The 23,992-nt window shown below is 33.6% G+C and overlaps 9 protein-coding genes across 9 annotated transcripts; 7 read left to right on the plus strand and 2 right to left on the minus strand.

Moving 5' to 3' along the window:
* Positions 1-484: 484 nt before the first annotated feature.
* BX664DRAFT_321834 (DNA-directed RNA polymerase II subunit RPB1) lies at positions 485-6,926 on the plus strand. Its single transcript, XM_051543371.1, has 14 exons — positions 485-678; positions 783-981; positions 1,069-1,139; positions 1,205-1,444; positions 1,514-1,828; positions 1,921-1,992; positions 2,117-2,290; positions 2,322-3,636; positions 3,726-4,392; positions 4,462-5,994; positions 6,062-6,187; positions 6,446-6,508; positions 6,593-6,655; positions 6,746-6,926. Exons 1-14 carry the CDS (start codon positions 592-594, stop codon positions 6,807-6,809), a joined length of 4,989 nt encoding a protein of 1,662 aa, XP_051405246.1. The 5' UTR covers positions 485-591; the 3' UTR covers positions 6,810-6,926.
* A 7-nt stretch (positions 6,927-6,933) lies between these two features.
* On the plus strand, positions 6,934-7,879 carry BX664DRAFT_321837 (Sen15 protein-domain-containing protein). The gene is made up of 4 exons (XM_051543372.1): positions 6,934-7,059; positions 7,144-7,225; positions 7,288-7,501; positions 7,577-7,879. The coding sequence occupies exons 1-4, from the start codon at positions 7,036-7,038 to the stop codon at positions 7,662-7,664; spliced, it is 408 nt and encodes a 135-aa protein (XP_051405247.1). The 5' UTR covers positions 6,934-7,035; the 3' UTR covers positions 7,665-7,879.
* On the minus strand, positions 7,870-8,877 carry BX664DRAFT_321839 (uncharacterized protein; the record flags this gene model as incomplete). Its single annotated transcript, XM_051543373.1, has 1 exon — positions 7,870-8,877. A coding segment is annotated over exon 1 (802 nt), but the record flags the coding sequence as incomplete, so codon positions are not given.
* Positions 8,878-9,492: 615 nt separating this feature from the next.
* Positions 9,493-12,724, plus strand: BX664DRAFT_273038 (carbamoyl-phosphate synthase L chain, ATP binding domain-containing protein). The gene is made up of 9 exons (XM_051541205.1): positions 9,493-9,718; positions 9,790-9,829; positions 9,895-9,997; positions 10,096-10,191; positions 10,268-10,389; positions 10,437-11,126; positions 11,211-11,502; positions 11,578-12,006; positions 12,074-12,724. The coding sequence occupies exons 1-9, from the start codon at positions 9,619-9,621 to the stop codon at positions 12,356-12,358; spliced, it is 2,157 nt and encodes a 718-aa protein (XP_051405249.1). The 5' UTR covers positions 9,493-9,618; the 3' UTR covers positions 12,359-12,724.
* BX664DRAFT_321847 (geranylgeranyl pyrophosphate synthase) lies at positions 12,722-14,287 on the plus strand. Its single transcript, XM_051543374.1, has 7 exons — positions 12,722-12,907; positions 12,983-13,137; positions 13,209-13,402; positions 13,467-13,538; positions 13,620-13,680; positions 13,731-13,809; positions 13,877-14,287. The coding sequence occupies exons 1-7, from the start codon at positions 12,803-12,805 to the stop codon at positions 14,171-14,173; spliced, it is 963 nt and encodes a 320-aa protein (XP_051405250.1). The 5' UTR covers positions 12,722-12,802; the 3' UTR covers positions 14,174-14,287.
* Positions 14,288-15,932: 1,645 nt separating this feature from the next.
* Positions 15,933-18,317, plus strand: BX664DRAFT_289906 (uncharacterized protein). Its single transcript, XM_051541862.1, has 2 exons — positions 15,933-18,039; positions 18,107-18,317. Exons 1-2 carry the CDS (start codon positions 16,095-16,097, stop codon positions 18,253-18,255), a joined length of 2,094 nt encoding a protein of 697 aa, XP_051405251.1. The 5' UTR covers positions 15,933-16,094; the 3' UTR covers positions 18,256-18,317.
* Positions 18,318-18,551: 234 nt separating this feature from the next.
* Positions 18,552-19,044, minus strand: BX664DRAFT_321853 (translation machinery associated TMA7). The gene is made up of 4 exons (XM_051543375.1): positions 18,999-19,044; positions 18,890-18,945; positions 18,740-18,827; positions 18,552-18,666 (listed from the first exon to the last, which is right to left on the minus strand). Exons 1-4 carry the CDS (start codon positions 19,012-19,014, stop codon positions 18,632-18,634), a joined length of 195 nt encoding a protein of 64 aa, XP_051405252.1. The 5' UTR covers positions 19,015-19,044; the 3' UTR covers positions 18,552-18,631.
* A 1,282-nt stretch (positions 19,045-20,326) lies between these two features.
* On the plus strand, positions 20,327-21,408 carry BX664DRAFT_321856 (ADP-ribosylation factor family-domain-containing protein). Its single transcript, XM_051543376.1, has 7 exons — positions 20,327-20,487; positions 20,540-20,627; positions 20,709-20,768; positions 20,866-20,949; positions 21,044-21,169; positions 21,239-21,264; positions 21,339-21,408. Exons 1-7 carry the CDS (start codon positions 20,378-20,380, stop codon positions 21,385-21,387), a joined length of 543 nt encoding a protein of 180 aa, XP_051405253.1. The 5' UTR covers positions 20,327-20,377; the 3' UTR covers positions 21,388-21,408.
* Positions 21,409-22,074: 666 nt separating this feature from the next.
* Positions 22,075-23,961, plus strand: BX664DRAFT_256491 (coth protein-domain-containing protein; the record flags this gene model as incomplete). The annotated part of the gene is made up of 4 exons (XM_051540462.1): positions 22,075-22,469; positions 22,557-22,790; positions 22,851-23,225; positions 23,319-23,961. 4 exons carry the CDS (start codon positions 22,075-22,077, stop codon positions 23,959-23,961), a joined length of 1,647 nt encoding a protein of 548 aa, XP_051405254.1.
* Between the last annotated feature and the right edge of the window lie 31 nt (positions 23,962-23,992).

Genomic DNA, 23,992 nt, shown 5'->3' on the forward strand with positions numbered 1-23,992 from the left:
TAAAGATCATTGCACTGTGTTATCACTTTTTCAATGATGATAACTTGATCCATAACGAGAAATCAAGACAAGTACTTTTTTTTTTCCTCCAAAACCAGAAACTAATATGATTTCATTTCATCATATGCAATATATGTTCAATACGTTCATCATCAAACTTCTCATTATGCTTTCGGTGAGTCTCCAACTTTAGAAAAAAAAAAAAAAACGGAATGTAAAAATAATTGAAGAAAATAATTGGCTGCGGAGAGTTAATGTTATTTTCCACGTCATGTAATACTTTTGAGTATTGTTTTTTTTGTTAACACTGCGGTTCCAAAATTTTTTCATTTTTTTTCTCTCTTTTTTCTTTTCTTTTTGTTAGCTCCTTGTCCAGATTGTTTTATACTTTTTATTCAAAAACTTTACTGTTTTTCTTTATTAAAGTGTTTAACATCTTGTACTAGTCTTGACCTCACATTCTTTACCAGCTTTAATCAACACCTTTTTTTTTTTTTTTGTTTTTATCTATTTTCAACAAAAAAACTCGACAAAACTCGACCGAACCATCGACTCATCTAATATCTATTCGTCAACGATTCAACCTTGAAGATGAACGGACATCCTTTTGCCTTCTCTTCAGCACCTTTGCGTCGTGTTGATGCTGTTCAATTTGGGATCCTTTCTCCTGATGAAATCGTAAAGAAAAACGAAACATATTACGATTATCGACAATGCAATGAAACTGAATAACTTTTATTATTCATAATCTTTTTTTTTATTTATAATTATATATAAAATAGAAAGCAATGTCTGTGGCCAAAATCGAATTCCCTGAGTTATACGACGAAGGAACTCAAAAACCAAGAGCTGGTGGTTTACTGGATCCTCGAATGGGTACAATCGATCGAAATTATAAATGTCAAACTTGTGGTGAAGGTATGGCGGAATGTCCTGGTCATTTTGGTCACATTGATCTTGCAAAACCTGTATTTCATATTGGTAAAGTCACTTTTTATTCAATCTTGTTATTTGAAAAAAAAAATACTAAATTTATCACTTTTTTTTCTTTTCTTTTCTTTTGTTTAGGTTTTCTTACCAAAGTCAAGAAAATTCTCGAATGTGTCTGTTTCCATTGCTCCAAACTCAAAGTGGATGATGTAAATATTAATGAATTTATTATAGACTGATATATTAATCGAGCCTTTTTTTTTCTCTTTAATAGTCAAACCCTCGATTTGTACGTGCTCGAAAACTTAGGGATCAAAAAGCCAGAATGAAGGCGGTTTGGGAACTTGCAAAGGCTAAAATGGTGTGTGAAGGTGGTGAAAATGATGAAGATGGTTTGGAAGATGATTTGGATGGAAAACGCAAAAACGCTCATGGTGGATGTGGTAACAAACAACCTGTTATACGCAAGGAAGGTCTCAAACTTTATGCTTTGTTCCGTGCTTCGGCTAATGATGTAAGTGTATCTTTTAAATATAATTTGATTACATTATACTTAATTTTTTTTTTTTTATTGATTGAATAGGACTCGGGTAATGATGGAAAAACTCTACTGACCGCAGGCAAAGTACTTCAAATTCTGAAAAATATTACGGATCAAGATATCAAAGATATGGGACTTTCTGAAGAGTATGCTCGACCAGAATGGATGATTACTACAATTTTACCTGTACCTCCTCCTCAAGTTCGTCCTAGTATTCAAATGGATGGTACTAGTCGTGGTGAAGACGATCTGACACATAAGCTTTCTGATATTTTGAAGGCCAACGCCAATGTTCGTCGATGTGAATCTGAAGGTGCACCAGTCCACGTTGTCCAAGAATTTGAACAATTACTACAGGTATATATAGATAGATATAACTTTTTTTGAAATAACAAATCAGATACTCAACTCACTATAAATGCTTTTTCTTTTTTTTTTATTTTATGTAGTTCCACATTGCAACTTATATGGACAATGATATTGCTGGTCAACCTCAAGCATTACAAAAATCTGGAAGACCTGTAAGTGATGGTTGTTTTTTTAAAAGATTAGAAGAATTTTGTACAATCAAAAAAAAAAAAAAAAAAAAAAGAGCAACAACAATTGATACTCATATTATATATATAATATTTTCATTATCTTTAGTTGAAATCAATTCGTGCAAGATTGAAAGGCAAGGAAGGACGACTTCGTGGTAACTTGATGGGAAAACGTGTCGACTTTTCTGCTCGTACTGTTATTACTGGTGATCCTAATCTCAGTTTGGATGAAGTTGGTGTTCCTCGAAGTATCGCTAGGAATTTGACTTACCCTGAAATCGTGACACCTTACAATATTGATAAATTACAAGCATTGGTTCGAAATGGTCCTTTGGAACATCCTGGTGCAAAAATATGTTATTCGTGATAATGGTGAACGTATCGATTTACGGTATCGCAAACGTGCTGGTGAAATTCCTCTTCAATATGGTTACAGGGTGGAAAGACACATTGTGGATGGTGATGTAGTCATTTTCAATCGTCAACCTTCTCTTCACAAAATGTCTATGATGGGCCATCGTATCCGGGTAATGCCTTATTCAACCTTCCGTCTGAATTTGTCTGTGACTTCTCCTTATAATGCTGATTTCGATGGTGATGAAATGAATCTTCATGTACCTCAATCTCTGGAAACTCGTGCTGAAATTACTGAAATCTGTATGGTACCCAAACAAATTGTCTCACCTCAGTCAAACAAACCTGTGATGGGAATTGTACAAGATACCTTGGCTGGTATTCGCAAATTTACTCTACGAGATTGCTTCTTGTCAAAAGATTTGGTGATGAACATTGTCATGTGGGTGCCTGATTGGGATGGCTTTATTCCTCCTCCTGCTATTCTCAAACCAAAACCATTGTGGACTGGCAAACAAATCATATCCATGGTCATTCCAAAAGGCATTAATTGTCAAACATTCTACTTTAACCATCCTGATGACGAATCAACGTATATATCTCCTGGTGACAGTCGCGTAATTATAGAAAATGGTGAACTCATTTGTGGTATCGTATGCAAGAAAACTGTCGGTACTGCTGGTGGTGGTCTGGTTCATACTATTGTCAATGAACTTGGTCCAGAAGCAGCAAAGAACTTTTTGACAGGAACACAACAAGTAGTGAATTATTGGTTACTACAAAATGGCTTTAGTATCGGTATTGGTGACACAATTGCAGATAAATCGACTATGGCGACAATCACGAACATTATTGCTCAAGCCAAGCAACGTGTACAAGAAATCATCATCACAGCTCAACAAGACAAATTGGAAATTCAACCTGGTATGACATTACGTGAATCATTTGAAGCCAAGGTCAATCAAACCCTTAACAAGGCTCGTGATGATGCTGGTAAACTGGCTCAAACAAGTTTGAAGAACGACAACAATGTGAAACAAATGGTGATGGCTGGTTCAAAGGGGTCTTTTATTAATATTTCTCAAATGTCTGCTTGTGTTGGTCAACAAAATGTCGAAGGCAAACGTATTCCATATGGTTTCAAGTTACGTACTTTACCTCACTTTTCGAAAGATGATCACAGTCCTGAAAGTCGTGGTTTTGTAGAAAACTCTTATCTTCGAGGTTTGACTCCAACAGAATTCTTTTTCCATGCTATGGGTGGTCGTGAAGGTAAAAAAAAAAAAAAAAAAAAAAAAAAAAAAAAAAAAGGAAAATACATACTTGGCATGAAGAAAATTCATCAATTTTTATTTGAATAGGTTTGATCGACACTGCTGTGAAGACTGCAGAAACAGGTTATATTCAACGTCGTCTAGTGAAAGCTTTAGAAGATGTTATGGTGAAATATGATGGTACTGTTCGAAATTCCCTTGGTGATATCATTGAATTCAGTTATGGTGAAGATGGTATGGATGGTTGCTCTGTTGAAAAACAAAAGCTGGTACCTCTTAGAGCTTCTGACAAACAATTTGAAGAACGTTACCGTGTTGATTTGGCTGATGGTGGATTCCGAAAAGGTGCACTGGGATATGATGTACTTAAAGATATTGATGGTAATGAAACTGCTCAACAAATTTTGGATCAAGAATTCTTACAACTCAAGGAAGATCGTGATCTTATGCGGAAATTCATCTTCAAGAATGGTGATGATAAATGGCCACTTCCTGTCAATCTTCAACGTCTCATTACAAATGCTCAACAAATCTTCCATATTGATCCTCGAAAGGCTTCTGATGTACATCCTCTTCAAATTGTGGATGGTATCTCCTCTCTAGCTGAACGTCTGGTAGTAGTACGTGGTTCTGACAAGATTTCTGCTGAAACTCAACGAAATGCTACCCTTCTCTTCCAAATGCTCCTACGATCTACATTCGCTGTCAAGCGTGTTGTTGAAGAATTCCATCTTAGCTCTCAAGCTTTCGAATGGTAATTATATATATATGTATACTGAAGGATGATGTTACTTATTTATTACTATTTTATATTTACTTTTAGGGTGCTTGGAGAAATTGAATCTCGTTTCTTGACATCTGTTGTAGCTCCTGGAGAAATGGTGGGAACTATTGCTGCTCAATCTATTGGTGAACCTGCTACGCAGATGACGCTCAACACTTTCCATTATGCTGGTGTGTCAAGTAAAAATGTTACACTTGGTGTTCCTCGTTTGAAAGAAATTATCAATGTCGCCAAAAATATCAAAACACCTCGTCTGGAAGTATGGTTGGATGCTGAACGATCTCGCAACATTGAACTCGCCAAAGAAGTCCAAGTCCATCTTGAACATACTACTTTACAAAAGGTTACATCTGCATCAGAAATTTATTATGATCCTGACCCACGTTCAACGATCATTGAAGAAGATGCTGATTTTGTGGATACATACTATCAATTGGAAGATGACAATTCACCTGTAGTTACCCGTGTGTCTCCCTGGCTTCTTCGTATTGAACTCAACCGTGGTATGATGATCGACAAACGTCTCAATATTACTGAAGTTGTACAAAAGATCTCGGATGAATTCAAGAATGATCTCCATGTGATTGGTAGTGACGAAAACTCTGAAAAACTCATTATTCGATGCAGAGTTATGTCTGATGAAAATGAGGATAAGGATATGGAAGATGAAGATACAAGAACCGAAGAAGATACCTTTTTACGCAAACTGGAATCAAGTATGCTTAGTTCTATCAATCTGCGTGGTATTCCAAGAATTCAGAAGGTGTATATTGTGGAACGCAAGGATACTATTCTTAATGATCAAGGCAAATTTGAACAAACAACTGAATGGGGTTTGGATACTGATGGTATTAATTTACAACAAGTGATGTGCCAACATGGTGTGGATGAACGTCGTACTTACTCGAACAACACCGTGGAAATTATGGAAGTCCTGGGTATTGAAGCTACTCGCAAAGCGCTATTGAAGGAACTTAGGAATGTTATTGAATTTGATGGTTCCTATGTGAATTACCGTCACTTGGCTCTTCTTTGTGATGTGATGACAAATCGTGGTCACCTTATGGCCATTACTCGTCATGGTATCAATCGAGCTGAAACGGGTGCTCTTATGCGATGTTCCTTTGAAGAAACAGTTGAAATCCTTATGGAAGCGGCTGCTGTTGGAGAATTGGATGATTGTCGCGGCGTGGCTGAAAACATCATGCTTGGTCAAATGGCTCCTTTGGGTACAGGTGAATTCGATGTGATCCTGGATGAAGATATGCTCAAATCAGTTCCTCAAGATCATCGTCATCATCTTTTGGCAAATGGTATTCCTGGTGATGTTGCTGGTTTTGCTACTCCTGGTCCTGGATTCATGACCCCAAGTATGGCTACACCATATGATACTCGTTCTCCTGATTGGGTTGATTTCTCTGCTCCTTCATCTCCTTCAGAACCAATGTTCTCTCCTATGGGTAACTCTGGTGCTGTTGGTGCTTCCATTGGAGCAAGTCCTTGGCGTTCAGAACTCAGTCCTTATGCTTCTAGTCCAGGTTATTCTCCATCGTCACCTTTTGCTGCTTCACCGTATGTATTCTTATGTATTTGATTTATAAGGTTACTCAATTTTATTTCGTTTTTAATTTTTTATTAGTTCATATTCGCCTTCTTCGCCCTCGTACTCGCCATCTTCTCCATCTTATTCACCTTCGTCACCATCGTATTCACCTTCGTCACCATCGTATTCACCTACTTCTCCTTCTTATTCACCTTCTTCTCCGTAAGTATCACTTTTTTGATCCATCGATTGTTATCATATATATATACTGATTTTTATCAATATTTATGTATGCTTTTTTTTTTCTTATTTTTTTTTTCTCATAGATCTTATTCTCCCTCATCGCCTTCGTATTCACCTTCATCGCCTTCGTATTCACCTTCGTCGCCTTCGTATTCACCTTCATCTCCGTATGTATCTTACTAATTTTATTTTTTTTTTTGTAATAGTAACTAATCGATCTTTTATTTTGTTTTATAGTTCTTATTCGCCATCATCACCTTCATATTCACCTTCATCACCTTCATACTCTCCTTCTTCTCCGTATGTATCATTTCTTTGAAATAATTTAATGTCATATTCTCCAGTAGATTTTATTTACTAACTTGATTCTCTTCTGTTATCTAGTTCATATTCTCCTTCATCCCCATCGTATTCACCTTCATCTCCATCGTATTCTCCTACATCGCCGTTTGTATCGTTTCTATCAAAAGAAGATCATCATTGAGAAAAATAATATCATCCATACTAACATTGATTTCTTTATATATATATATTTAGGTCATATTCTCCTTCTTCTCCATCCTATTCTCCTCAAGGAACAAACAACAACAACAAAAAATGAAATGCAAATTGATGGTGTCTTTTTTTTTCTCTTATATTTTATATAGTTCAATTATTACTGTGAAAATGTTTTTACAATATTTATCAATAAAGTTTTTTTTTTTTTTTCTCAACACCATATATCTTTTTGTCTTTTATGTGGAAAATTTGAAAATATTTCGGCATTTTATAACAACTTGACATTTTTTTTTTTTCTTTCTCTCTTTTTGTTCTAATTTCTCGTAGCCATGGAAGGATCATTCAAGGCGCAAGTATGTTGATAATAATCGTATTGTAGAGAGAGTACGATGACAAAGTGTATTTATATATTTGATTCTTCACTCTTCTATTCATAGTATGATCAAGTTGAAACTTTGGCTTCTGCTTTCCCTGATAATTCAACCTTGATTGAACAAACCTACAAAGATCTAGTATTAAGTACGAAGCGAAACGAACTATATTCATTGTCACTCTTAACATCCTTTTTTTTTTTTTCATAGACAAGTTATGGAAGACAGTCAATGTCGTACCAGTGGAGAGTCTCAATACCTGTATCTTACATGCTCATGAACCCGGAACTCCAATCAGCGATCGACTTGTTATTGTGCCTCTACGATATGACCAAGTATTATCCATGGACAAGATAAACGAAACATTTAGAATGTTGGATAAGGAACAGATATCGAATGAACTTGAATCACTAACGTGTCTGAAGTAAGTATCCAAAATAAAAAAAAAAAATGCTATATCATTTGACCATAAAAATACTCACAGATTTTCATTCTATAGGAAAATCACTTTTGCCATTGTAGCTTCTGATGCAACCATGTTATATTATCATATCGCAAGAGGCCTGGTCCCACCAAAGGAACATTGATCTTTTCAACCCCTGTTAATAGAATAGTTTATTCGCTTTCTTCTTTTGTATATTTCAATCCATCCTCCCATATTTTCAAGAACCATTTAACTCTTTATTTTTACAGAAAAATACCCTTTTAATAAAAATATAATTTTTTGTTTTCTTCCCATCATTCAATAAAAATTATCATCCACAATTCATTTTACCATCAAATCATAACATCCTCATCATCATTATAGGAATCATTCATCTTTATTAAAGATAGATATATAAATAAAAATAAAAATAAAAATCAACCATCATCTTAGGCAGATAATGATTTTCATCATCGAAACTAAAATAAAACTACATAAAGGATAATCCAAATCCAACTAGATCGATAAAATCCCCTTTAGATCAAACGACCCGTTCTTCGTACCGTCTTCCGTAAAGCCACCGTAGTAATGATTGTCAAGATTGCATTCAAGCCACCCCATTCTTGAATTGCTTTGAGGGTATACAAAGAGGGAGATTGTAGGTAAGCTCTTGCTTGCACAAACGTCTGACTCCAAGCTGCCAGAGAAAGGACCCATAACGCCGTACGTTCAGTAGATAATCGTCGTTCTTTCAACGCCAAAGCAGCCAGAAGCCCCATTGCCAGATGAAGCACACCAATGCTACGGAATTGATCCATTACCACCGTCTTTTGTTGTGATTGTAAATTGGTATATCGTGTCACAGATCCTTTTAACCATAATTGTCTTGCTGCTAAAAGATGACCAATCACATTTAATATCAATGGTAAATTATTGTCCTTGAACATAAATCGACCCGCCATACTACTAAATGATTGGATATGTCCCCATACAAGTTGATTCACAGAAGGTTTTTGTCCATTATTATCGTTGTTTTTATTGTTGGATGGTAAACTAGATTGTTCAGGTGAAGATGACCAGGATGTGGAGATATTTTGATGGTCCCGAATGCTATTGCCGTTATGAGTGGAACCACTTACACCGAAAGATGAGGATACTGGTGATGTTGTATATTCATCATTTTCCGAATGTTGTAATACTGTATCGTCTATGGGAGGAAGAGAGGGAAGTGATGGTAAAGAAGAGAATATACTGCTGTTATCGGGTGTTTGTTGTTGATCTTCTAATGGTTGTGAACGAGAAAGTAATGATGCCGTGGACATATTTAAGGAAGAATCCGTCATCTTCAGAATAGTTGAATTCAACCAAAAAAAAAAAAAAAAAAAAAAAAAAAAAAAAAGAAGAAGAGAAAGAGACAAAAGAAAAAAAAAAAGATAAAAAAAAAATAAGAGAAAACCAATGCACGTGAAATTTCATCCCACCTTTTGCCCCCTTGGAAAAAGCTTATTTGAGAAAAAAAAAGATGACAATAAATCACCATCAAAAAAGAAAAGAATATTTTATAAAATAATTTACCATATTATCTCATTCTTTTAACCATTTTTAATATAAATACAGATTCATCATACAAACTTTTTTTTTTTTTTTTTTTTACTTAATTCATTGGATTTTATATAATGGAATTACTATTCTTCTCTTTTAATCATAGATGATAGGATGATTGTCATTAAAATGAATACGATAATGATGATGGAAATAAATAGGACATTATTAGAGTAACTATATCTTCTCATCAGTTATCAGATATATACAGCAATCAAATATACTCAATTAAAGATAAATGATCAAAATTTTCTAGTATTGACTGATACAACATATTTCTATTACTTTTTTTTTTCTGTTGTATGCATTGTGATGATTGCCCAAAATACCAAGTATTTAAACGCAGAAGCTGTGACTTTTTGGGGCCACTTCTTCAACCAATTTTTCCCACGGATATGTGAATTTTTTTTTTCTTTCAACTTTTACACTTCCACTTTCTTTTTTCTTTTTCTCTCTCTTCATTTTATTGTTTTCTTGACCACTTTTTTCTTTTTCATTCACCTTCGTTTTTTTCCATGTTTCGTTTATATAAAACATTGGCAAGTCCTCCTGTTCGTGTTCGCGCTACATTGCCGTCATTGACTTGTACAAAATTATACTATTCTTCTCAACCAGGTAAAACTAACTATCTGGTTCTTTATAAATATTATATTTATTTATTTATTTATTTATTTTTTTAAATATAGAACGAAATGCTTTATTCGAAAAGGTCCTTATTGCTAACAGGTAATAGAATAAACAATTTGGCTGAATGGAAGACTGATATTTTATTATTCTTGATATCTTTATAGAGGTGAAATTGCTTGTCGTGTAATGCGTACTGCCAAAAAATTGGGTATCAAGACTGTAGCTGTTTATAGTGAAGCTGATGTACATGCTCAACACGTTAAAATGGTAAAGAAAAAAAAAAACGAAGAATATAATATGTTATTTTATTATTATTTTTATTATTTTCCAACTTGATTCTAATGGAAGGATAATCTCTATCATAGGCTGATGAAGCATATTTGATTGGTCCTGCTCCTTCTGCTCAAAGTTATTTGGATATTAACAAGATTCTTGATGTTGCTAGATTGACAGGATCTCAGGTAATATCGTTTAATGGAGACTATATTCGCCGATTTAATCCCTTATTATATTTTCACACGGTTGACGTTGAATTAGGCTATTCATCCTGGTTATGGTTTCTTGTCTGAAAATGCAGATTTTGCTGATCGCGTTACAAATGAAAAGATCGCTTTTATTGGTCCTTCTGGTGATGCTATGAGATCTATGGGATCTAAAAGGTAATATTATTATTATAAAATAAGATGATCTAACAATTATATTATAGTGAATCCAAGTTTATCATGGAAAAGGCTGGTGTACCTGTTGTTCCTGGATATCATGGTGAAAATCAAGATGTTGGATTTTTGAAGGAACAAGCTGAAAAGATTGGATACCCTGTGTTGATCAAAGCTGTGAAAGGTGGAGGTGGTAAAGGTATGCGTATTGTTCGTCATGCTGGTGAATTCGAAGAAATGTTGGAATCCTCTCGTCGTGAATCTATTAAATCATTTGGTGATGACAAGGTATTGGTGGAAAAGTATTTGGAGCATCCTCGTCATGTAGAAGTTCAAGTATTTGCTGATAAACATGATAATGTGGTTCATCTTTTTGAACGTGATTGTTCAGTTCAACGTCGTCATCAAAAGGTGATTGAAGAAGCTCCTGCTCCTGGTCTATCAGAAGAAATTCGTGCTCTCTTGGGTGCCAAGGCTGTAGCTGCTGCTCGTGCTGTGGGTTATGAAAATGCTGGTACTGTAGAATTCATTATGGACAACATTGATAAGCAATTTTACTTTATGGAAATGAATACCCGTTTACAAGTTGAACATCCTGTTACTGAAATGGTTACCAATACAGATTTGGTTCATTGGCAATTTGAAGTTGCTTCTGGAAATCGTTTACTTTTGAATCAAGATCAATTGAAATTGTCTGGTCATGCCTTTGAAGCTCGTGTTTATGCAGAAAATCCATTAAAGTAAGTTTTTTTTTTTAAAAAAAAAATAATAATAATCGTGAAACAAAAAAAAAAATGGAATGATTAATTCTTTTTTGATGATAGTAACTTCCTTCCTGATACTGGACCATTATTTAATGTACGTACACCTGCCACTTCAGAAGATCTTCGATTAGAAACTGGTTTTGTCCAAGGTGATCAAATCAGTGTACACTATGACCCTATGATTTCAAAATTGATTGTACGTGGTGAAGATCGTAATGATGCTTTACGCCGATTCCGTCGTGCTTTAGAAGAATACCAAGTAGTGGGATTGACAACCAATATTGATTTTATCAAAAAAGTGGCGGAACATCCTGAATTTATCAAGGGAGAAGTAGAAACTGGTTTTATTCAGGTAAAATGGATATATATATATATATAAAGGAAAAAAAAGTCTGATGTTTATTTATTTATTTGTTTTGATAATTAGCAATTTGAAAAGGATTTATTGAAAGCACCTGAAGCACCTAATCCAGAAACATTGGCACTTGCAGCAACAGCACTTCGGCTTCAAGAAATACGACAATTGAAATTCAATAAGCAAGATCCTCAAAGCCCATGGCAATCATTGGATCGACCTCTTCGATTGAATAACATGGAAACAACCAAAACAACCTTACAAAGCCATGATGGTGAATCCTACGATGTATATATGACAACTTCTGCCAAGGCTGATGATAAATCACCTCATTTAGTGGATGTTGAAATCAAGCAAAGTGGATCTACGGATATTATTAAGAAATATGAAGCTGTGGATAGTTATTTGGATGAAGAAGGTTTAGTGATTTCATCTTTGGATAACAAGAAGGTCAAATCCAATGTAGTATTACACAATGATGATGTGATTATATTCGATGAGGTAAGGAAAGAATAAAAAAAAAAAAAGATAAGATCAGTTCTTTGATATGAATTTTTACTTTATTTAGTTTGGTCGTACCAACATGAAATTACCCACGCCAGCCTATGTTGCAGGAGGAGTCAGTGGAGCTGATGGTGCAGGATCTGTGAAAACACCTATGCCTTGCAAGATTTCCCAAGTGATGATCAAACCTGGACAAAAAGTAGAAAAGGGTGATGCTATTATCGTATTGGAAGCTATGAAGATGGAACATGTGATCCGTGCTCCTATGGATGGTGTGGTTGACCAAGTACTGTACAACGTTGGTGATTTGGTGGAAGAAAACAAATCTTTAGTAATGTTTGCTGAATAGATATAGATGCTTATATGTGTATGTGTGATTATATTAGTATAGTTTGTTTTTATTTTATTTTTTTTTGGATGAATAAAAGAAAAAAAAATTAGATAGAAATTCGTTTTTTTTTTTCTTGTTGTACAAACTACTACCATGATGGTGGATTTAGGATTTAAATCTTTCTTTCTTGATCGAGAAATTTGGATAGATAGTGACAATCCATAGATTAATATCTATCCTATGGAGTTTATGAATATACTTTTTGATTTATTTTTTTTCATCGTAACAAAGAATATCTTATATGATAAAAAAAAAAAGAAAGAGAGAAAGAAAGAAAAAGATGGAAAAGTAACTCAAAACGTACCTGCATTATGGACTGGGAATAAAATCAGGGGCTGAAGCTATAAGATTTGACTTTTTTAAATCATCCCTTTTTTTCTTTTTTTTTTTTCTATTTTGAATATGTTATCATCTACACCACTGAAATATATGCCAAATCATCAGCAACTATATAGTATTTCAAATACTCAACAATCATCTATGCAAACATCAGTAGACAAGGACTCTGTAAGTAACATCAAAGAAAAAAAAATGATATTTGGACCCTATATTACTGATACGCGTCATTTCATGTTTTCATAGATACTTCTTGAACCATTCCATTATTTATGTGCTCATCCTGGTAAAGATGTCAGATCCAAAATGATTGAAGCTTTTGATCTTTGGCTTAAAGTTCCAGAAAAGGATCTTAAAGTGATTACTCGAGTGATCGAAATGTTACATAGTGCAAGTTTATTGTATGTTCAAATTAAGAAAAGACAAGATAATATTAATAATAATAATTGGATTTGACTTCTCTTTTTAATAGGATTGATGATGTTGAAGATGATTCAGTTTTAAGACGAGGAGTACCGGCTGCGCATCATCTCTATGGAATTCCACAAACGATTAACTGCGCCAATTATGTTTATTTTTTGGCTTTACAAGAAATCAATACGCTTAATAATCCAACCATGGTGACTATCTATACAGAAGAATTGATCAATCTACACCGTGGGCAAGGTAAAAAAAAAAAAAAAAAAAAAAATTATATTTACAAGTTTTTTTTTTTTTTTATGATGTTTAGGTATGGAATTATTTTGGAGAGATACATTGACTTGTCCTACAGAAGAAGAATTCTTGGAAATGGTGGACAATAGTAAGTAGAAATAAACAAAAGGAATGGATGATTGGTAACCATTCTTTTTTTTTTTTTTATCACTTCTTGAACTTTTATTAGAGACTGGAGGACTTTTACGATTGGCGGTGAAATTGATGCAAGCAGCCAGTGCATCTGAAACGTAAGAATTCAGGAGGCGTGGAAAAAACCTTAACTCTTTTTTTTTTATAGAGATTATACAGCTTTGGTTAGCAAGATCGGCATTCATTTCCAAGTACGTGATGATTATATGAATTTACAATCCAAAACAGTAAGTGACCGTTAAAAAAAAAAAAAAAAAAGAGAATCATTCATTCATTCATTTTTTTTTTTTTTAGTATGCAGATAACAAAGGATTTTGTGAAGATTTAACTGAAGGCAAATTCAGTTTTCCCATCATTCATTCTATTCGATCTGATCCAAGCAATCGTCAACTTTTGAATATCCTCAAACAACGTAGTCAATCTGTCGAACTCAAGCAATTCGCTTTACAACTATTGGAAAAAACCAACACCTTTGATTATTGTCGCCAATTTTTATCAAAGATGGAAAAGGAAGCTCGTGATGACATTCAATCATTGGGAGGAAATCCCATGTTGGAAAAAATCATGAATATGTTATCTGTACCAGTATAGAAAGGATGATTAAAGTTGACATTCTTCTCTATAATTAGTTTCTTTTTTTTTTTAGTTACATCTTGTTATGATTTATGAAATAAAATACGATCTTTTTTTTTTTTTGTTTTGAAACGTTCGTATATTTATGTTTATTTATATTTTTTAAGGTCAAATTGATTACAACATTTGTTATTGTTATGGGCATTTTTTTTGGGGGGTGTATGTTTGTCACAGAGTACCATGAGAATAGAATTCAAAGGAATAAAAAGAAGACTGGGGTTATGATAATCATACATGAATATAAACAACTAAAAATGATTAAAGTTCTGTATCGGTCCGTCAAGAATAAACTCTACCATTGATATCCTTTGTATTTAACGTTAAGGAAGCTCCCCCTTTTTTTTTAAAAAAAAAAAAAAGAAGTTGATGAAAATTTGCTTATAAGATGAATGGTATGTGTTTATATTGAGTTGATGATGAAGTACTATACTGTCGGTAAATCCTTTTTTGGAATATACTCTTTTTTTTTTTTTTTTTTTTTTGTTTATGAAAAAGAAGGGGGGGTCAAAACAAAAGAGTGTTTTTATATAAATACAGCTAAAAATGAATGATGGATTTTCAGTGGTCGAATTTATCAGTTCCTTGGATTTTTCAAGATAAGATAACAATGCAACCTGGATCATCCACCTATCAACATCATCAAGATGTTCGTCTCACTTTTGCTACTGGATCATCTGCTTGCTCTTATTGTGGTGATGTTAATCATATTGCTTGGAATTGTCCTCAAAGAAATAGACCACGACGATAATTCAACTATAAATGAATGATGATGATGATGATGATGATGATAATACTTTGATTAATCATTTACTTATGCTTTTATGAACCCATTTTTTGATATATGTTTTTATTTATGTTCTATGTAATTATAATAATAATAATAAAAAAGGGGGGACCAAGGATATGAACTAGGCGGACAACGAATAGGTTGATTAGGACCTTCTTTTCCCCCAACTTTTTCGTTTATCCAAAATACATCAATGGATGATGATCGTTTTAAAGATCTATCAATATATTATTATATATAGAGGATGACCAAAATGATAGCAAAAAGTCATTATATTTCTAATTATCAAGTAAACACTATATGTTGAAATCTAACCAATCATACAATATCTATCTATCTATCTATCTATATATACATATATATATATTATTGCAGTTTGATTATCATTTTCATCCTGATGGATGATTTATTGATGTTCATCCAACCGGAGTTGATCATAGTTCTCCTCGTCATTTTTGAATTTGTACTTTTATTTCTCCCTTTTATATATATATAAGTTCTAATCATAACAATGAAAAAAAAAAAAGAAGAAGAATATATTGACAGATGGTTTTTATTTTTTTTTCCTGATAAATTTACTTTTATCTATATCAAGTACAACAACAAAACTTGAATAGAATAATATATATATTGAGAGTTCTTGGCAACTTTAAGGAGATGAGACCTAAAAAAGTTATTATTGACCCTGAAAATAGTAATATCGAGTTACCCAATCAGGACCATGTATTGATAATGAGCTTGCATGATAAGGTGGGTTTCGGTTTTCAAAAAAAAAAAAAAAAAAAAAAAAAGGAGACTGAATTTATTTTTCACTTTTTGGTTATTTGGTTGGGCTATTTCCTTAAGAAGTTCCCTCAATTTTTATTTTTTTTTTTTTTTTGTTTGTGCCTTTCTCTAGTCTCCCTTATACCTTCCTTTTTCCTTTTTTTTTTTTTTTTTTCTATACTTCATACTATCATTTTTCTTTTTATTATTGACATTTTATTTCCTTCCTTTTTCTTTTTTATTCTTTCTTTCTTTCTTAATTACACATTTTGATATATATATTTAATATAAATATATTCTTTATATACCTGGATACGAATCAAACCTATGACGCATTCATCTTTACCTTTTTCTCATATTATACAACGATCTCGTCATGTATTCTCCAGATGGCAACCAAAACGACATTCAACTACTAATGAAATACATCGACCTAGTCTGACACAAATATCAACTTCATCTTGTTCTGATACCTCATCTTGTTCTTCATTACCAACAACGTTACTAGTATCTTCATCTAGTTCAATTCTGTCAAGTCAAAAGAGAATAGAAGAAGCTCAACAACTTTTTCTCACTGGTAATCAATATTTATTCGGACGACCACCTCATAATAAAAAACAACCTACTGTCGCCATCTCTTATTATCAACAAGCAGCTGCCATGGGACTTGCAGAAGCTGCTGGTGTACTTGGATTTTGTTATGAATTTGGACTGGGTATCGAAAAAGACTTTGGACTAGCAGAATATTATTATTTGGAAGCGGCAAAAGATCACGATGGACTTGGTATGGCTCGACTAGCATTCTTACGAAAATATGGACGTCCCAACATTAAAATCGACCGTGCTGAATCTGAAGAATGGGCTGATCGTGTTCGACGTTATTATCCATTAACCTCTTCATCTACATCATCATCACAATCTTCATCAACAACAATAATATCTCCTATACAATGGCTTCATGATGCTGCTGTCAATGACAATGATGCTGCTTGTCAATATGCTTTGGGTGTTTGCTATCATGATGGGATTGGTGTAGAGAAGGATGAACATATGGCATTTCGATGGTATAAAGCTAGTGCAGAACAAGGCAATGAACGTGGTCAAGGCATTCTTGGATACTGTTATGGTGAAGGGTTTGGTGTAGCCAAGGATGAAGTGGAAGCAATGCGATGGTACCGATTAGCAGCCGAACAAGAAGAAACCGTGGCAATCTACAATGTGGGCTATTGCTATGAAGAAGGTATTGGAGTGGAAAAGGATGCTGTAGAGGCAGTCATCTGGTACAAAAGATCGGCGGAACAAGGAAATGCTTTTGCACAAAACTCATTGGGATATTGTTATGAAGATGGAATTGGTGTACAACAAGACTTTGGTTTGGCTTCTCTTTGGTATCAACGATCAGCAGAACAAGGCTATCCATGGGCGGAATGTAACCTGGGTTATTGCTATCAAAACGGCATTGGTGTGGAAAAGGATGATCGGCTAGGAGCGTATTGGTATCGCAAGGCTGCTTTACAAGGACATGCACGTGCTCAACATAATCTTGGCTTTTGTTATCAAAATGGAATTGGTGTCGACAAGGAAGAATCCGAGGCTGTAAAATGGTACCGACGATCAGCCGAACGTGGAAATATCTTTGCATATCACTCTCTTGGGTATTGTTATCAAAACGGTATTGGTGTACCTGTCAATGAACAAGAAGCTGTCTTTTGGTATCATCTTAGTGCAGAAGAAAACCATGCTCCTGCTCAATTATCACTAGGGTATTGTTATCGTAATGGGATTGGTGTGGACAAGGACGAATATGAAGCTGTAAAATGGTTCAAACGATCAGCGGAACAAGGTAATGCCCTGGCTCAAAACTCACTTGGTTTTTGTTTTGAAGAAGGTCTTGGTGTAACGAAGGATAGTGTCAAGGCTGTCTATTGGTATCACAAATCTGCTCGTCAACGGAATCCTTGGGCTCAATGCAATCTTGGCTTTTGTTATGCAAACGGTATTGGTATAGATCGAGATCATGTTCAGGCCGTCTTTTGGTATCAACAAGCTGCGAAACAAAATCATGCACGGGCGTTAGACAAATTAGGTGTTCATCTTCAACAAGGACTAGGGATTGAAAAGGATGAAGTGGCTGCTTTTGCTTTATTTCAAAGGGCTGCTGATCAAGATCATACCGCTGCTCAATTCCATTTGGCCAATTGTTATGAAAAGGGACTTGGATGTAATGTGGATTTACATCAGGCTACAGTTTGGTTTGAGAGAGCTTCTTTAGGTAAGTCAATAATGATGATGATAATAAATATGTTTCTCATTTCCTTTTTTTTTTTTTTTGTTTGTAGCTGGCTGCAGAAGTTCTCATGAACGATTACGAAGTTTACTTGTACGAGTATGTTTATTATCACCTGGAGCCTCACTATCTACGAATATGGATGAACAAGATTTGATTTGTAGTGGATTTATCATCGGACAAAGCGCTCCCGCTGCCTAGATTATTCCCCCCTTCTCCTCTCTCTTCCCGTTTTATTCATTCCTTTTTTTTTTTTTTTTTTTACTACACACATTCCCGTTTTTTATCGTAGTTTTTATTATATTATACATCACACCATTTTTCTAATAGAAGAACCATGAAACAAATAAAAAAAAATCGAAAACAAATTCATCAGTCTTATAATATGTTTTATGACAAATCGCACTACAAAAAGACAAAGTTTGATCAATAATATGCCTATCTTTATTATTTCCAAAAAAAAAAAAAAAAAAAAAAAAAGAAAAAAGAAAAAGAGATAGATCAACATTTCAAAAAGACAACACAAAAGATAAAGTTTGACATAATAGATAGGTAAAACCATATATATATAAGATCTTTATTTCTTTCCACTTTTTTTGATGCCACCACCAACTATAATAATAATAATAATAAAAGAGTAAGTCAATGACAGAGAGAGAATTAAAACGAGTTGTACTCTACTTACGAAGAGGACCCTTTCCAGCAGCCTTGGCTTGCATTTCCTTCAACTTTTTGGCTTCTTCTTGTTGCTTCTTCTTGAAAGCAATATCATCCTAAGAGAACGAAAAAGATATGAGTGAATGAATACATAATTTTGTCAAGATTTCCTTCTTACTTCATCTAAATCGGCACCCTTCTTCTTTGCTTGCTTAAGAGGCTTGAGTTTACCACCTAAAAAAAACAGTGTGTTAACATATCACTTGGAAGTAGATCCAATGATTTACCTTGTCTACCAGACATGATTGCTTTGATAATAAATGAGAAAAAAAAAAAGAAAAAAGAAAAAGAGAAAAAGAAAAGAAAAAAAGAAAAGAAAAATTTTGTCCTTGGTGACGGTCTTTCAAAATTCCGTCCCTTTCCATTTCATAACAGTTTGACAGGTCGACGTGTCAGTGCATTTTCTTAAATGTTCGATCAAAAATTTGTTTTACAACAAGAAAAGATTACTTTTTCTATAACGTGATCCTTTTTTTATTGGAAATCAGTTAGAGAAAAAATAATCTTCTCTTTTTTCATTGGAAGAAAAAAAAGATTGTCATTGGATGATCATGCTTTCAAACACATAAAAAAAAATGCTAAGAACTGAAGGTTGTTAATAGACCAATCGTTGGATGATGATTGGTTCATCCATTATAGAAAATGATGAGAACAATAAAAAAAAAAAAGAGGGCTCTACCATTGAGAACAATCAAAATTATTTTTTCATCAGAATACAAAGCATACACAGCGGCATATAAAAACCTCATCCTTTTTTTTTCTCTTTGTTCTTTGTTCTTCTTTCCTTGTTTTTTTTTTTTTATCTAGTGGTTCAATAACAGCTTTCTTTATCAAGACTCCATCATCCATATGGAAGAAGAAGGTAAGAAGTTTCTCAAAAGAAAATATCATAGAGTCTCTAGTAAGAAATCACTTTTAATGTGAATGCATGGATTCACTGAATGATAGCATCAAGAAAGGCAGACAAAACCGTGAGAATAGCTAAAGCTTTGGCAGAACTAGGTAGAGGAAGATCAAGTAAATATGGTAAGTTATCATATACTAAAAAAGTGCACACACACAAACGATGATGTTTTTCTTTTTATTAGCCACCCCTTTTATAAACGCTTGTCCAACTAAATCATCCGTACAACAACAACAACTTGTCAATACACCATCAAAACAAAAATCAATAAAAAATAGCGTTTTTGAATGTACTCTTAACGATTTATATTCACCAAGAGTATTTGAATTTATTAAGAAATACGAGGATGACAACCTGATAGTTTATTCCATGACACCAGCGACATTCCAAACAAAATAGCTAGTTGAACATCCTTCCTTTGTCCTATTTTTTTTTTTTTTTTGTAAATATGATAAATAAACTGAATTTCGATTCATTTTTATAAATCAATCAATGATTATATAGCCAATTAGGCCTTTTGTTAAGATAAAAAAAGAAAAATGAATCCTGCATGTTTGAACTAGCTCCAACGGGGTTTGAAAGAAGTGTTACTATTTGGAGATGAGAGAGAGGAAAATAGGAAAATCCCATTTTCACCTTTTTTTTCTTTTTTTTTTTTTTTGTTTTAGAAATATACGTAAATATCTTCATCCATTATTTAACATGGGGATCATATTTAGTGGATTATGGAACAAACTTTTCTCTAAAGCAGAAGTCAAGATTATTATTGTTGGATTGGATAATGCTGGGAAAACGACTATTTTATATAAATTGTAAGTGAACCAGTATAATATATTACAAAAAACTTAACTTTTTTTTATATAGACTCATGGATCAAGTGGTAACGACAACACCAACTATTGGAAGCAATGTAGAAGAGATTCAATATAAGAATATCAAATTCATGATGTGGGTAAGTGAACTTTATGGAAAAGGAAGTTAAGATGGTATTAACCTTTTTTTTTTTTTATTTATCATCATTCATGGCATATAGGATATTGGAGGTCAAGAATCTTTACGAACATCTTGGAAAACTTATTTTGTGGATACAAAGGTAAAAAAAAAAAAAAAAAAAAGATGACAGCTTTTGAAACGAGAAACTGCCTTTGAATGTTGCCATCTTGGACTCATCTTTTTTTTTTTTCTTTAAGGCGGTGATCATGGTGATTGATAGTACAGATACCAATCGACTACATATTGCAAAACAAGAATTACATCAAATGATGGAAAGTGATGTAAGTATGGAAAAAAATAAAGATAAATAAAAGAAAGAAAAAAACAAAGGAACGAGGAGAGTTGACTAATAAACTTCATAATACATATATATAGCAATTACAAAACGCCAGTCTACTCGTTTTTGCCAACAAACAAGATGTGAAAGGGGCGTTATCAGCAGCGAAAATCTCAGAGGTACTCGGACTTAGTAGTTTGAAGGACAAACAATGGCATATTCAGGTATAGAAACGATTGAATAGGGAGAAATCGATGATGGACTGATGATCATTACCTTGATTTTATTTTTAGGCATGCTCTGCACTTTCTGGTGATGGGTAAATACAAGGAGAAGGGGAATTAAACAGAATTGACATCCGGTTTTTATTTTTATTTTCATTTAACTTTATAGATTATTCGAAGGGTTGGATTGGGTTGTTCTTCAAATTTCTGGATCATGAAATGGTTTTTTTTTTTTTTTTTTTTTTTTTTACTATAAGGGAAAAAAAAAAAGGATAGAATCTAGTATAGACGATAGTGAACATACATTAGTTTAGGATACCTTTTTATTTTTATTTTATATTTTGTATATTCTTTTTTTTTATTATTATTATTATTATTATTATTATTATCCGAATAAAACTATTCGTTTCTTCTTTTTATAGTTCCATTTTTATTACGACAGACTCCTTAAACTATAGGTAAAATATAAAATTAAAAATACAGCATGGTCTTTTCTGTCATAATAAATTTTTTAAACGCCTCAAAGCATGATAAAAAGTCAACTGAATTTTTTTTTTTTCGTTATTATTTTTTCATCATCCATTACTTTTTCTTTTTTCTTTTTTTTTCAATTTATTTCTTTTTGAATTTCTTTTTTCCTTTTGTACCTATCCATTTTTTTTTATCATGATGATGATATACAGTACTACTTTATTGATTGTGTTATGTAAGTTGACACATACCATAGATTAACATTTACATATTAACTTCTCTTTTTTTTTTTGGTAGCATTATTTGTTACTTCTACAACTATACCAGGATGTTTTGCTGCAACGGATGAAATGGTATATAAAGTAATCAGTCCACCAAAATCAGATCCTGTGACAGATTTGGGAGTGATGATTGATGACAAGCATGTTTATCGTATGGAACCCATCGTGCCTGGTAGTATATTGCACCAAGTCTCAGCCCCCAAAGCCACAATTGGTTACAAGTATGTACATATTGATCGCACGACCAAACAAGTACAAGAAGCAGAACCTTTTGATCGAACACCTGATGATAATGATAAGGATGATGATGGTGATGATAATGATGGTTTGAATGAATTCTATGGTCGATCTTGGACTCATCGTACTGTTAAAACATTTAATCCTGTGGATGCGTTTCCTCAAGCTTATAATCGTCGACCTGCTCCCATTTTACATCCTGACAATGAAATCCCTACTTTCCATATTCAAGCCCCACAAGATGATATTGATCGATTACATGGTTACTATTTACAAGATATTGATATCAAGGCAAACATCACTTATATCACGTATGTATATATATATTATTTTTATTTTATTTATCTATTTTTTTTAAAAAAAAAAACACTTATTTCTAATTTTTTTTTTCTTTGTAGATCAACAGATGCACTTCATTTTGCTGACACCAAATTGAAGTTGAGTGGTCGTAGTACAAGGCTGCTTACCAAACTTTCCTATAGTATCAACTTACCCAAAAAGTCAAGCATCGACGGTTACCGCAAAATAAAATTAAGAGCTTGTGGCACGGATCCTTCTTATATTCGTGAAAAATTGGCGTATGATATGTTATCAGCCGTCGGTCGACCTGGTGCAAGAAATAATTTCATTCGGTAACACTCCGCTTTTGGCAATGGAAAAAATTTCTGATTTTTTTTCTTTTTTTTTTTTAGTCTTTTTATTAATAATCGTGCTGTTGGTTTGTTTCTATTAGTGGAAAGATATGATGACAATTGGCTTCAGAATGAATTTGGCTCTGGTAAGACCTCTTATGAAAACGGTATCTTATATCAAGGGGAAGGAATGCAACGTGACAACCGTCATGCCGCTGACCTCAGTTTTCATGGAAACGATCCTACCTATTATCAATCAAGCGCGTACAGTGTAACTGAAAAGCCTAAGGTAGCAACAGATAACTTGGACGAAGATCTTATCTCATTTACCAAATTTATTGATGACCAACTTAAACTTGATAAACGATCTGTCAATTCGAATACTACCGTCAATGCATGGAATGACCAAATAGATATCAATGGCTACTTTTTAAAGTAAGTGACCACAGATTAAAAAAAAAAAAAAAGTGAACTGATAAATCTTTCCTTTGCAAAAAAAAAAAAAAATATGTTTATATATTTATCTAGTTTGGCTATGGACTTTTTGATGGGTAACTTTGATAATTATGTGCAAAACACCAACAACTATTTTCTGTACAAGGATCCAATCAAGAAACGATTTATATATATCAACTGGGATATGGATATGGTACTGGGTAGTGGACCTGTAGCATTACGGCAACTTATCAAGGGAGATTATCACCAATACAAGGGGATTGATCTTCGACCATTGACCAAAGCCAGTTTGGCAGTACCTCAGCTTCGTCAAGTATTTGAATCGCAATTGGCCATCGTGGTGCAACAAGTATTCCATCCCAACATTAGTTTCCCTGTCATTGATTCCTTGGTGGCATTCCTTCAAGAAGATATTCAATGGGATCAATCTCTACCTCGGATGCGACAAGGCATCAACTTTGTCCCCTTTGGTCCTCACAACATCGATAATTGGTTCCATAACAACTCCACTGGCAATACCGTCTCCTTACCTCTCACCATTGATTTCATCGTTGCTGCTGATTATCTCATCCGCGTTAATGAAGATATTCCTTTTCAACGTGCCATCGAAGGTCCTATACATCACTCTAGTCTGTATCCTCTCAAGCTCTGGTTCAGCAAGAAAACAAATAATGTCTTATCTTTTATCTCTTCTTCTTCTTCATTGTTCAGTTAGGTTAGTTTTCCATTTGTATATGAAACGAATA

Source organism: Halteromyces radiatus (genome assembly GCF_025201355.1).
Source record: "Halteromyces radiatus strain CBS 162.75 chromosome Unknown BX664scaffold_1, whole genome shotgun sequence".
NCBI classification, from domain to species: Eukaryota; Fungi; Mucoromycota; class Mucoromycetes; order Mucorales; family Cunninghamellaceae; genus Halteromyces; species Halteromyces radiatus.